Source organism: Syngnathoides biaculeatus, chromosome 2, assembly GCF_019802595.1.
Source record: "Syngnathoides biaculeatus isolate LvHL_M chromosome 2, ASM1980259v1, whole genome shotgun sequence".
Lineage (NCBI taxonomy): Eukaryota > Metazoa > Chordata > Actinopteri > Syngnathiformes > Syngnathidae > Syngnathoides > Syngnathoides biaculeatus.
The window spans coordinates 26,844,491-26,857,677 of NC_084641.1; the positions used below are offsets into that span (position 1 = coordinate 26,844,491).

Genomic DNA, 13,187 nt, shown 5'->3' on the forward strand with positions numbered 1-13,187 from the left:
GATTTGGGTTAGGTGCGTGCCGCATCCGGGACCGGTACGGCCAGCACAGGGACCGGCGGGGCCATGACAGGATAGCATGGACCAACAGAAACCATAACTATACAGTTGGTCTGTAATTCAATAACTGTTCTTACACGCAAATTCATTAAGTCCTACCTCGTAGTCTAAGAAAGCGAGTGTCTGTCTCGTGTTAGCACATAGTCACATGGCTATAAATATTTTAGCATTTGGTATCAGAAGTGAACCGATGAGGTCTTCCACACATTTATCCAAAATGTAAACAAAAACAAAAAAAAAAAAAATGAAAGTCTAACGGAACATTTTCCCCTATAATATCTTTTATAATAAAGACTGATGTGTGGAACCACAAAATAATTATAGAACAGTTTTGAAAGAAATGGGAAAAAAAAGAGTAGAGCTTGTGGTATAAAGTGATCATTTCTGTTAACTGTTTGATATTCAATCCATCCCCCGACAGACAGACGAGATGCAGTGGCCAGGTGAAACACAAGAAGTGCCCTCTTCCATTTGCAGCCAACCATGCCGAGCTGGCCAGCGTAAGAAAACCGTGAAAGGAATTCCCTGTTGTTGGCACTGCGAGAATTGTGACGGCTACCAGTATCAAGCAGACACTTACACGTGCAAGATGTGTCGCTTCGACTTGCGGCCCAATGACAACCACACCGGCTGCGTTCCCATTCCCATTGTCAAACTGGAGTGGAGCTCCCCGTGGGCTGTCATCCCCGTGCTCATCGCAGTCCTGGGCATCGTGGCGACGGTGTTTGTGGTGGTCACCTTTGTGCGCTACAATGACACGCCCATTGTTAAGGCCTTGGGTCGAGAATTGAGCTACGTGCTGCTGACTGGAATCTTCTTGTGCTACGTCACAACTTTCCTCATGATCTCCACCCCTGATGTTTTTATATGTTCACTGCGCCGGATCTTTCTTGGCCTGGGTATGAGCATCAGCTACGCAGCCCTGCTCACCAAGACTAATCGTATATACAGGATTTTTGAGCAAGGCAAAATGTCAGTCAGCGCCCCTCGCTTCATCTCCCCGGCCTCACAGTTAGTCATCACATTCAGCCTGATTTCAGTGCAACTCCTCGGGGTTTGCATCTGGTTTGGTGTTGATCCGTCGCAAGCCATCATTGACTACGAAGACCAGCGTACAGCCAATCCTGATCTGGCCCGCGGAGTTTTGAAGTGCGACATATCGGATCTCTCCCTCATCTGCCTTTTGGGATACAGCATGCTCCTGATGGTCACCTGCACAGTTTACGCCATCAAGACCAGAGGGGTACCGGAGACGTTTAACGAGGCCAAACCGATTGGCTTTACCATGTACACCACTTGCATCGTATGGCTTGCCTTCATCCCCATCTTCTTTGGGACTTCACAATCAGCAGAAAAGGTAAATATGGAATTTGAAAGAACGCAATCCCCTCATGACTAACGAAAATCTATTTTCATTCCCACGGGTGCTGTAGGAACTGTACAGTTGCAGCAAGGCAGTTAATTTGACTTGCAAATGCTGGAAGTCAGCGTACCACTTGAATTGTACAATTTCCTGTGTGTCTACTTGTGAAGAAAATGGCCACTTGATAGTTTGTCGTACATGTCAGCCTTGTGTTGTTCTACTAGACATCATGATGAGGAGTCGATGGGTCCGGAGTTTTCCTCTTGTGGGGAGAGTTCTTGGAATCTGTCCTCTGTGATTGATTGATTTTTTTTGATTCAAATTCAAGTGGGAAGCTCGCCTTAAACCTTTGTGAACTACTTCATACCTGAATAACATGGATCTTATATGCGTTTTCTCAACTTGTGCAATTCAAAGTATGGGCTAGAAAAGGTCAAATATTCCATCACGAATAGGTCTCCGGATTATTTTAGAATAAAAATGTACCCGACAGTAGCACTTCATTTACAGAAAACAGAACTGAGTGTTTGATTTGAGGTACGCAACTTGACGATAACATTTTATTCCTTCCTATATCTTACAAAACTATAGTTGCCAAATTATCTGCTTACTGGACTTAACGTCTTTTGCGGCTGTTAAATTAAAAAAGATGTTTACTTTTCAGTAGAGGAGAGTTTTCTGTCGCGTGGTATTCCAAGAGACTGGCATATTCACACAGTTTATGAGGGAAAACGTAGAGCCAAGATACACAAACTCATCATAGTCACACACAAGAAAAAAGAGCTGCCGTATTTCAGTGGATTCAAGTGGAAAGAATAATGAATGCTAGATTGATATTTGAGTGGATGCTTCAAACATAGCCCGAATTTATGTGCAAATTGAGTTCATGGAACAAAAACCTGTTTTGTGGATGCCTAATGACAAAACAAAACAATTCTGTCTTGAACATAATCCAGAATTGTTCAGTTTCCGTCTGCGAATTGTTCCATCTCCATGTGCATGAAGCAGATAGTCATATCGACATGTCGGGGAAAATTGAGGTTGGATGTCTGCAGGAAGCGGACGTGGGTCTCGTCTTCCCTCACGATGACTCTGGTCTGTACTCTGTTGTGACTGTTGTAATCTTCTCGGGAGATTACAGCACTGCCATTCAACGGAAGAATGTTGATGGAACAAGTTTGTTTTGATATCTCACCTGGCGGACAACTTTTGGCCCTTTCTACATTTTGTGTACCAGCAATCGCTCACCAACCACAACATGAACTACACTATTAATGGCGTTGTGCCGTGAACAAAATATGACTTAACGGTTGTCATTATAACCATTATAGTAACAATAACGCATACAACTTGGATATCGCTTTTCGGGGCACTCAGACACAGATCCACACATTATTCATTCACTCTACAGTCGCATTCTAGTGGTGGCAAGGAAATTTCATAGCCACAGCTGCACTGTAGTTACTGTATATCGCTGTAAACTTCATACACAATATTGGATTGTCATATTAATACCTCTCCGACGGAATCAATAAAAAGGCATAGGCAGAATGTTTTTTATACACTACGTTATTATATTGTGCAGTTTTACCTGTTGTATGTCGTTGATCTGGCAAAATCCCTGACACAATAAGCAAGGAGACAATCTTGTGGATTTTTATTACAAAAAAGAAAGTCTTCGCAAAGAGGGGAAAAGGTACAAGTCTTACGAGTTGTCACCCCTTACAAAAGATCAGACTGAAAGTCCTTCCGTGATATGAAAGTGAGGGAGACGGAGAGTGACAAAACAAGACAGTTAACTATGTCTGGTTGTATACAGCCTGACCGGAAGAACTTGAAGCCATAACATGAGAAAAGTTGAAGGTAGAATTCATAGAACTAATATTTGTGTATGTAAAACATGTAATGGCCCCGTCACACCATGACGTTCTGGTCAACGTTCTCTGAACATTTCAATCGTTCTATTTTTCAGCGTTCTCAAACGAGGATGACACATCTGGCGTGTGATTTACGTGTGTCTAACGCACGAGAAGCGTGTAACAGCGACCAAATAAGATACCCCTAAAAATCATTAGCGTGTACTAACGTGTCACTGGCGCGCGAAGAGCGATTTGTCAACGTTAGATGAGCGTGTTGAGCGTGTGACTAAACGGGTGAATAACGACGGAATAGCGTTTTGCTGCCGTGTAATTTTTACTCTGGAAAGGAACAAAAACGTTGCAAATTTCATAGTCACTTCAGTTGTTCTTGTGAGTTTGTACAGTCAGCATCATGCCGCCTAGAAGAAAAAAAGGTGGAGTGCGGACTTAAGCAACCAGCGCTGCAAGTAAGAATGCAAAGCCCCTTTCACTAGCAATGTCTTTGGAGGAAAAAGAACACCAGGAGGAAGAGCACGTCCGAGAAATAACGCACCATGTGACACCCCATGGAGACCCTACTCACCATGAAAACCCCAGTGATGACGGTCCGACGGTAACAAACGATAAGTAACAACCAAGTAACGCTACAGTAACGACTGACTAACGATAGCCAAACGCGTGCAACGCTCGGCGAATCTTAGTAAAACGTTCCACGAACGTTCTTGAATGTTCTGCAGCGTTTAAAATGAAATGTTGATGAACGCTGGCCTCGGTGAGAACTTTTGTGCATGTTCAAAACTTTTTTTCCGGACCGGCGTTCTCCGCCGATTCCCAGCGATCATTGACATTCACTAGCGTTCAAACAACGCTCTTCTGGCGCTATCCCAGCGACCATGGGCGACTACCAACGTTTCCTCAAACGCTATCGAATGCTGACCAGAACGTCATGGTGTGACGGGGCCATAAAACATAAATCTGCCAACATATTGTGGTTGGTGATATTACATCATTGTCATGCTATGACAAAAGACAATTGCTGGATAGCCTATAAATACTGGCCTACATTTTTAAGATTTATGTGATGACGCATCAATGAGGGACGGAGGAGGAAGAGTGAAGCTCCACGGAGAAGAGATAGCGACGGGTGGACGACTTCAAATACTTGGGGTCAACAATACCGAGCAATGGAAAGTGTGGTAAGGAAGTGAAGAATCGGGTCCAAGCGGGGTGGAACGGTTGGCGGAAGGTGTCTGGTGTTCTATGTTCTATGTTCCATACGAGGATAAGCGTAGATGGAAGAAGATGACACGCTGTGGCGACCCCTAATGGTACAAGCAGAAAGAAAAAGAAGAAGAAGAATGTGATGACGCATCAATGCAAAATCAGTCCATTCAACTTTGGGACTGCTGTAAAGAATGCTCAGCTAGCATTATATGCGGACAATAAAATATTTCACAATCTTACATACAGACATCATATCACGCAGAACTCTACGTTGCACTATCCAATTCATTTTGCGAATGACAGACAGCTGTAAATTAATCCCATGCAAAACAACTGATCAAATTAATGCCACTTGAAAACCACTCAATATTTTTAACCCCTCTGCAAATCTTCCCCCTGCAAATTATAGATAGACTGAGATAATCAGAACTAAAATAACAACAGCACAAAAAAATCACTCGTTTTGGGCAATGTGAAGATGTTTTCTCTGCTCCATTTTTGTAGCCTGTAGCTACGTATCTGACTCCCAGCTGTGAGCTGCAGCTGTCGCTGGCCTTTGCGCAAAATGTCCTCATGCTGTGGTCTAAACCCTCAAGGCAAAAACAAAAACGGTTTGCACAGACACTTATCAAGGGGTGCTTCTGTTCTTTGTACATTGCATATTTAAAAACAAGGAGAGCAGCCAGATGAACAGGAATCTCGTGTATAATATGAAGAGGGTAAGAAAAATACACGAGTGCTGTAATAAAAGACACATTTCAAATCCAAACTACAAGTTTTCCTCTTTAACGTTCAATCAGCATGTTTACAAAGACATGCGGCAGTGCACGAGAAGAAGCGAGAGTCCCCTTTTTCCAATTGGTCAAAGGGTCATTGAAGGGACTTGTTTTTAAGACGTGGATGACATCAAGATGGCTGTGAAAACTATCCTTACAGCTGTGTATAAAAGTGTTCCTGAGAAGATTTGGAAAGTTATGACATGTGCCACCGGGATTTGCATTAAAAACGCCACTGAAAATTTTATCCTGTAAAATTCACATTGCTATTTCAAAGTGACCACATTTTCAACAGCTGTATTTCAGTTTAACTTTTCAATGTCCACAAATTCGCCATATAAAAAAATAATTCAACGTTTAAAATTCAAACGCAATATTTTCAGTCTCCTGAGATTCAACTGGCAACAATTCGCTGTCTGAAATTCAACTGGCACGATTTTCTGGGTGTTGGGTTCTGACCTGAGGTAACCCTGCCCTCCTAACGCTGAATATAGACGGTGAATTTCAGACAGTGAATTGTAGTCAGTTGAATCTCGGGAGACTGAAAATATTGCATTTGAAACTCAATTGATTCTTAACTTTAATTGACTCCAGGGGGATTACTCTGAAGCAGAAAACTTGTAGTATGGATTGGGAATTCAACTTTTCTAACACCAGTCCTGGAACAGTTCCGATGCATTCTGTGTTGCAAAGCGATGAGACGCTGTGACGATCCTCATTCAGCTCACGGACCCATTCTTCCCGTGTGATTATCAACCTTTAACAAATAATGCTTTGGTATGTTCTCTCTCTTCTGTAACACAGATGTACATCCAGACCACAACTTTGACCATCTCTGTCAGCCTCAGTGCATCAGTCTCTCTGGGAATGCTCTATATGCCCAAGGTCTACGTGGTTCTCTTTCATCCAGAGCAGAACATTCCGAAGCGCAAGCGCAGCCTGAAGGCTGTGGTCACTGCGGCCACCATGTCGAACAAGTTCAACCCGAAAGGCGGTCTGAGGCCCAATGGCGAGGCCAAGTCAGAACTCTGTGAAAGTCTGGAAACACAAGGTTGGTATTGTAGTAAATCAGTCATGGCAGCTTTGAATGTCCGATGATGTCTTTATTATAATACACGTGAAAAAGTATTGTAGGGTACAGATAATTACCGGATGTTGGCTTGTACTTCTGCAGTTTTGGGAAATAAATGGCAAGAATTCTGTTTAACTAAGGCAACTGCACACTTTATTACAGTACATTTAAATCTTTCATCTGGTACGGAATAGATTAAGAAACAGTAAATCTGATATTGTCTTTATCTCTTTGCATTTTTGGTAGTTTTTGAGGTCTTGAAAATGGATTATAGTGAGAGGAAAAAAGCGCAGACCTCCTCCAAGTCAAATAAAAACTCCTAATTTGGATTAACAGCGGCTACCCACGTCTTTCACACAGTACTAGTTTGGAGACATTTGCTTTGGATATGAAATGTAGTGACAAGGTTTTTTTCAAACATTTTTTCCCCCGTAAAGATTCATGATTCAATGTCCTACGAAATTGCGGAAATGTCATACATTGTCGCAATGTGAAGAATAAAACAGATTTTGGACCGACACCAGAATTAAAAAGGGTTCTCCCTCATCCGTGTCCCTCCCCTCCACAAAGCTTCATGGAACTAAGCTCCTTGAAGATGTTTTCGTGTAATCCTGCTAAAAAAAAAAAAAACCAAAAAAACAGCAAATTAATATAAAAACATAAGAAAAGCAAGAGGTGACTTGTCTGTTTCACCAAGTTTAATTCTAAATCCTTCACTTAGGCTATACAAAAGGGTCCCATTCTTGACAACTCCAGTAATATTGCATTTGCCAATCAGGGGGAGTGACAGGGAGCCCACACTCAAATTTTGAAAGGGATGAAAGAGACAAGAAGAGTTGCAAAAGCGACTTTTTGTTTCAGTCCCCAAGATAAAGTGTATGAATAGGCGGGCTCTGTGTGGGGCGGAGGATGAAATCAAGCAGGCGTGCGTGATTACTCCAAGTCTTGATTTTATTCACTGACAAACTCCACTGTACATCACGTACTACGACTAAAACGCATATGCTCACACATATACCTCGGCCTTTTTGCAACCTCGGAATTCAGTTTTCAGCTTTAGCAAATCTGTGTACACAATACGTGCTTCCTTGAACGGGACCAGATAACGACTAATCTTTATGTCTGCGTCAGACTGTGTTGAGGGAGTGGAGCCTCGTGAGGGACTTTAGACTCTCAGGTAAAACCCATTGGGTTGTGGTACTTGTGACCACTTTTTGATCTTTTTATGTATATGCTCATAGTCACTACCCCTGCATGCATGCAAAACAAAAGACACCCCAAGACTGACGTATCGTGACCTCAGCCTTGATCAGCGCACACCATCATGCACGACGATATTGGTGTGTGCCGCTTCCTAACTGCCAACTAACCACCGATGTGTGAACGTGAAATCAATGCAATGCCTTTCCCGGTTGACAAAAGGAAGGATTTGTCTTATCGGGGCAGCAATAAAAATAAGGGCAAACTGTAAGAAGACAGATTGCTCCATTTCTTTTTGAAGCATCCACTCTTTATCTTGGCCCCACAGCCCATAAATATTAACATAAGATTCATTTATCAATGCTCTCCTTGGAGGAAACGCTCTGGATGAATTTCCATCTCTATTTAGTCTGCCACTGACACTGGAAGCCTTACATAGCCTCACCCGTAGCCTGACACTAGCGCTCAGCTATTTTCTGACCGGTTTCGTCCCCGTCTTACGTATTCAATCCGCCACTTACAGTGATTATCATCACAAAGCATGTTCACTTGGAAGGGTTTGATTTTGACACACGTATCTTATTTACTATTTTCAGTTTTACGAGTTTATACTGACAGGTCACATGTGGTTGCATGAAACGGGGAACAGCATGTCAAAGAGGGAACTTGCTATCAACCATGGATGAGGACTCTTACAGTGGAAAGAGGGATCAAATGCACTCTTATCAAAAGCCAGTCCACTCCATTTTCCGACATATTTTGAAAAATGTATACATACAAATTTGTAGTTAGGTCAACATGATACGTATTAATTTATTAACTACTAAGGAAAAGTGTGCTAGTCCCCATTTTTAAGAACGAAGGCGATGCTCGGAGCTGTGGAAACTATAGAAGAATAAAGGTGATGGGCCACACAATGAAGTTATGAGAAAGGGTAGTGGAAGCTAGACTCAGGACAGAAGTAAGTATCTGCGAGCAGCAGTATGGTTTCATGCCTAGACAGAGTACCACAGCTGCATTATTTGCCTTGAGGATGCTTGTAGAAAAGTACAGAGAAGGTCAGAAGGAGCTACATTGTGTCTTTGTGGACCTAGAGAAAGCCTATGACAGAGTACCAAGAGAGGAACTGTGGTACTGCATGCGCAAATCTCGTGTGGCGGAGAAATATGTTAGAATAGTACAGGACATGTATGAGGGCAGCAGAACAGCGGTGAGATGTGCCGTAGATGTGACAGAAGAATTTAAGGTGGAGGTGGGACTGTATCAAGGATCCGCGCTGAGCCCCTTCCTGTTTGCGGTCGTAATGGATAGGCTGACGGACGAGGTTAGACTGGAATCCCCTTGGACCGTGATGTTCGCAGATGATATTGTCATCTGCAGTGAAAGATGGAGCTACGCACTGGAAAAGAGAGCAATGAAGATTAGCCGAAATAAAACAGAATATATGTGCGTGAATGAGAGGGGGCGGAGGAGGAAGAGCGAAAGTCCAGGGAGAAGAGATAGCGAGGGTGGACGACTTTAAATACTTGGGGTCAACAATACAGAGCAATGGCGAGTGTGGTAAGGAAGTGAAGAAACGGGTCCATGCGGGGTGGAACAGTTGGTGGAAGGTGTCTGGCGTTCTATGCGACAGAAGAGTCCCCGCTTGGATGAAAGGTAAAGTTTGTAAAACAGTGGAGAGGCCGGCTATGGTGTACGGATTCAAGATGGTGTCACCGAAGAAACAACAGGAAGCAGAACTGGAGATAGCAGAAATGAAGATGCTGAGGTTCTTGCTTGGTGTGAGCAGGGTGTATAGGATTAGAAATTAGCTCAATAGATGGACAGCCAAAGTTGGATATTTTAGAGACGAGGTTCGAGAGAGCAGACTTGGATGGTTTGCACATGTTCAGAGGCGAGAGAGTGAGTATATTGGTGGAAGGGTGCTGAGGATGGAGCTCCCAGGCAAAAGAGTGAGAGGAAGACCCAAGGAAGGTTGACGGATGTTGTGAGGGAGGACATGAGGACATGTCGGTGTTCGTGAGGAAGATGCTCGACATAGGCTTGGATGGAAAAAAATGACACGCTGTGGCGACCCCTAATCGGGACAAGGCGAAAGAGACAGAAGAAGAAGAATATATTAACTACTAATGTCTGTCTGCTTCTGCATGACTGATTTCCATGGATGAAATTTTATGCAAGCATGCTCCTCGTTACTCAGTAACCTTTGCAAGTATTTTGAAAGTTTGTGAGACCTCACTAATTGTAAAACACATTTTTATGATACAAACAATAATCCACAGTCCAACAGTGAGATTATAATAGGATCATTTTTTGTAGGCAACCTCTTTTGAAATTCTTCTTACCGCTCCTAGTCACATCTGCACCTTTCCAGCCTATTTCAAATCTTATGGGATGGTGCATACCTCCCTGTGCCTCGATTGGTTGCACCTGGACTCATTCATAAATAGAACTCACCAACACGCGCACTCAATTTACCACCAATTAACATCTCAACCAGTGAGCATTTTTAACCGTGTTGTTGTTGTTGTCACTTTCACCCCTGCAGCGTTGGCCTCCAAACAGACGTATATAAGCTACAGCAACCACGCCATCTAAGAAGGAGCCGTGTGTGGGCCTTCGGAGAGCTGCTGCAGCAGAGAGGATAAATGGCTTGAACGATGTCATACCTTTTTTTTTTTTTTTTTTTTAAATAAATGCCACTTTTATCCGCAATGAGTCAAATGCAAGTAAGAGATGATGAAAAGACTGGACCCTTCATGAAAATGTTAGGTTGCGATGTTTCCAGGTGCGGGATGAATGAACCACCTGCAACCAACAATACGTTTTCCTTCGGAAGTTGATAGCACACATTTCAGGCATCTCCCGAGCGGAGTAATTTGACTCATTCAAAGAAAGAAAGCGAAGAGGCGGGAGACTGGAGTTTGTTTCTGCAGGTGAACTGTTTGGAAATGGTTCTGGAGTTGCTACTCATCAAACTGTACATGCCTTACAAGAGTTCATCGAGTACTGCAACATGAACGAACCATATCTGGCAACAGTCTGATTCATTTTTATTTTTAGTGTTTCATACGACGTCAACATCGCCACCGTTTTTGGCAAACCTACTGTACAGTCCCAGCGCATGCTTGTGGGAGCATCACGTGTTCCGTGCTGTGTTGTCAGTGGAATGCGACGTGTCATGATTGTCATTAACAGTGGAGAGAATTAGCCACCCTTCCTTCTGGTACGCAAACAGAAAAAGAAGCCCAACAAAATACTAATGGACCTTTCCGACTGGCGATCTTCAGTGCCGCCCCCCTTAGCAACAGTTGCCATGCCCCACAATCTTCCAAAATGGGGACTGAACATAACAGGTTTGAACTGGATTCTCTATCGCGTATTCCAGATAATATTGGGGTATGTTTTTTGCCAAATGCGTCAGGCCTGTCCAAGAGAGTTCTACAGAGAGGTCTCAACAATTTCACACAAGGATATGTACCCGGAATTAAGATTTTGGACGGAGCAGCATGCAATGTCAGAGTTACAGCGAAACGTTGGCGTTTGATGCAAAAAATGTTGACGCCTCACAAACTCCGTATTGAAATCCAACAGGATAAAATAGTGGAATCGTACTGTGCATGTAGAGCAGGGTGAGTACTTTTTACTTGGAAAGATCATGAGTAATATCATTGGAGTCTCTATAAGTGAGCGGGTGTATTCATTTGACTTTTGCTCGTAATGGAAATTCTTAAAAGTCTGATGCGATACTGCTGGGCAAATGGACATTTCTCTTGCGTGACATCGCGCATTTACGTATCACTAACCCGACTCTTCGGCATAAAACATGACACACTTCATTCAGCAGGTATGTGATACACGAACAAAGTGAAAGTTGTTCTCCTGCACTGTAGAAAGCACTGATAATAATTCAATCAAGCTCAGAGAAGATACTTCTCCCCTCCCTTACCTTCGAACATACAGCCTTGTTTTTGTCGATATTGTTCACATTCAATTGTTCGTGCGGTCGTCCGCAAGCCTCAATCCCTCGTAGAGACTTCGTCAACTGTGTTTTAGCCTTTGGAAAGTGAATCAACCGGGCCCCTTGTAACCTAGCAGGACGTCTTTCATCAAAATAGCAAGTTCCCCAAGCGCATCTGAAGACCATTTTGTTCGTAACATTAACTTTTCCAAGCCCACGCTACTGACAAGCAGCATTGCTTGTGGGACAACATGGCGGCAGGAGGGGCGGGTCAAACTAGGGATTAAGACAATGCGGCAATTTGATTGGCTATTATTGTACGAGTGATTGACAGGTCGGAAAGGTCCACTGCTCGTTTGTTTTTTAAGAGCGGGCTTCATATTTGGTATCCCAAACAAGATGTTGGAAACTTACTGATATCAAAGTGATATTTAGGCTATTCGTGTCCTTTAGTAGCATCTGGATGAAAACATACATTGAAAGTTTGCCACCGTGCAGCTTGAGAAGTAAGAGCCACTGTCTCCATTTTACGCTCTGGCCATTTATCCTCCGTGGACCATTCATGGTGTAGACTCTTTGTATAATGTCTGAGTCCATCCTCTTCAAACACGAGGAAGAGCTCAGTGTACAAAATCCAAGTGTGTAAACTCCATTTCTATCGTCAGTCCCCCGTTCTCCTTCTGTATTCCATGTAAAAAAAAAAAAAAAAAGCCACACAAAAAAAAAAACCAAGCAACTCTGGAATTCGTCACCGTAACTCTTATCCTCAGCGATGCAGAATATGTATGTTGCATGTCAAAAATTGTACGTCACGTGAACAATTTGATATTTGGGTCGGATGTCCAGCAGAAAAAACACTGCAAAGAATTACAAATCACAAATAGATTTGGTTGAATTGAAAGCTCTTGCAGCTTTCAACTTGAACAAAGAGTTCTTAGATATTGCTGCAAATGTTTTTTTTTTTTTTTTTTTTCCCAAGCATTGGGATAAAGTATTGTTTGTGGAAAATGTGTTTGTGTATATGAATACAATTAACTGCTTTTTTTTTTTTGTCCAATATCACTTTTATTTTTCTAAAACACTATACGTGTTAAAAAATAGAATTTGTTCATAAGTACTGAGTGAACCTGGTCAAGTTGCAAGTAAATGTACGTTTACAAATGTTTGCTTTATGTACTGGAGTTATTTTTTACAAAAAAGAAATACAAATAAATACAGTGCCTGGATATTTATGAATCATCTCTAGAAAAGAAGACGTGTAGAGCATGTTCATTTTTATACGATATGTTTCTAATAAAAAAAAAACACTTTTTCGAATTAAGTGCTGTTTTGCTCCCTCTACTCGTTTTAAGCAGTTTGAGAGTATTGCTGATTTTTCTAATTAGGATATTGACTAGATTATTAAACTGTGATGCATCACTTTAGATAGCTGCGACCCGTGCCGTATTTTAGAAGGCTGATCTCAAGAGCACCTAAATAGAGTAAAAAAAAAAAAAAAAAGAAATCCCCATGCTGACCACCTTCCCCACTGGCTTAGAGTTGAGAACAAAAGCTCGTTGGCAGTGATGCGACAAATCGTAGCTTTTTACTTTTGTGATCACGACGCAATTGTCCACAGAAGCTAGCTACATTTCCCCTGGCGGTTCTAAACCTTAAATGGACATCAGATTATCTT

The 13,187-nt window shown here is 42.4% G+C and overlaps 1 protein-coding gene across 7 annotated transcripts in view; it reads left to right on the top strand.

Moving 5' to 3' along the window:
• Positions 1–12,729, top strand: part of grm4 (glutamate receptor, metabotropic 4) — a 174,506-nt gene extending 161,777 nt beyond the window's left edge. For 6 of the 7 annotated variants that reach the window (XM_061844037.1, XM_061844047.1, XM_061844076.1 and 3 more), the window contains 3 exons: positions 479–1,414; positions 6,084–6,330; positions 10,100–12,729. In XM_061844037.1, coding sequence (XP_061700021.1) covers positions 479–1,414; positions 6,084–6,330; positions 10,100–10,149 — 1,233 coding nt within the window. In that variant the 3' untranslated portion in view covers positions 10,150–12,729. Of the gene's footprint in view, positions 1–478; positions 1,415–6,083; positions 6,331–7,482; positions 7,529–10,099 lie in introns of all 7 variants that reach the window. The other variant, XM_061844055.1, reaches the window with a different exon arrangement.
• The last annotated feature ends 458 nt before the right edge of the window (positions 12,730–13,187 follow it).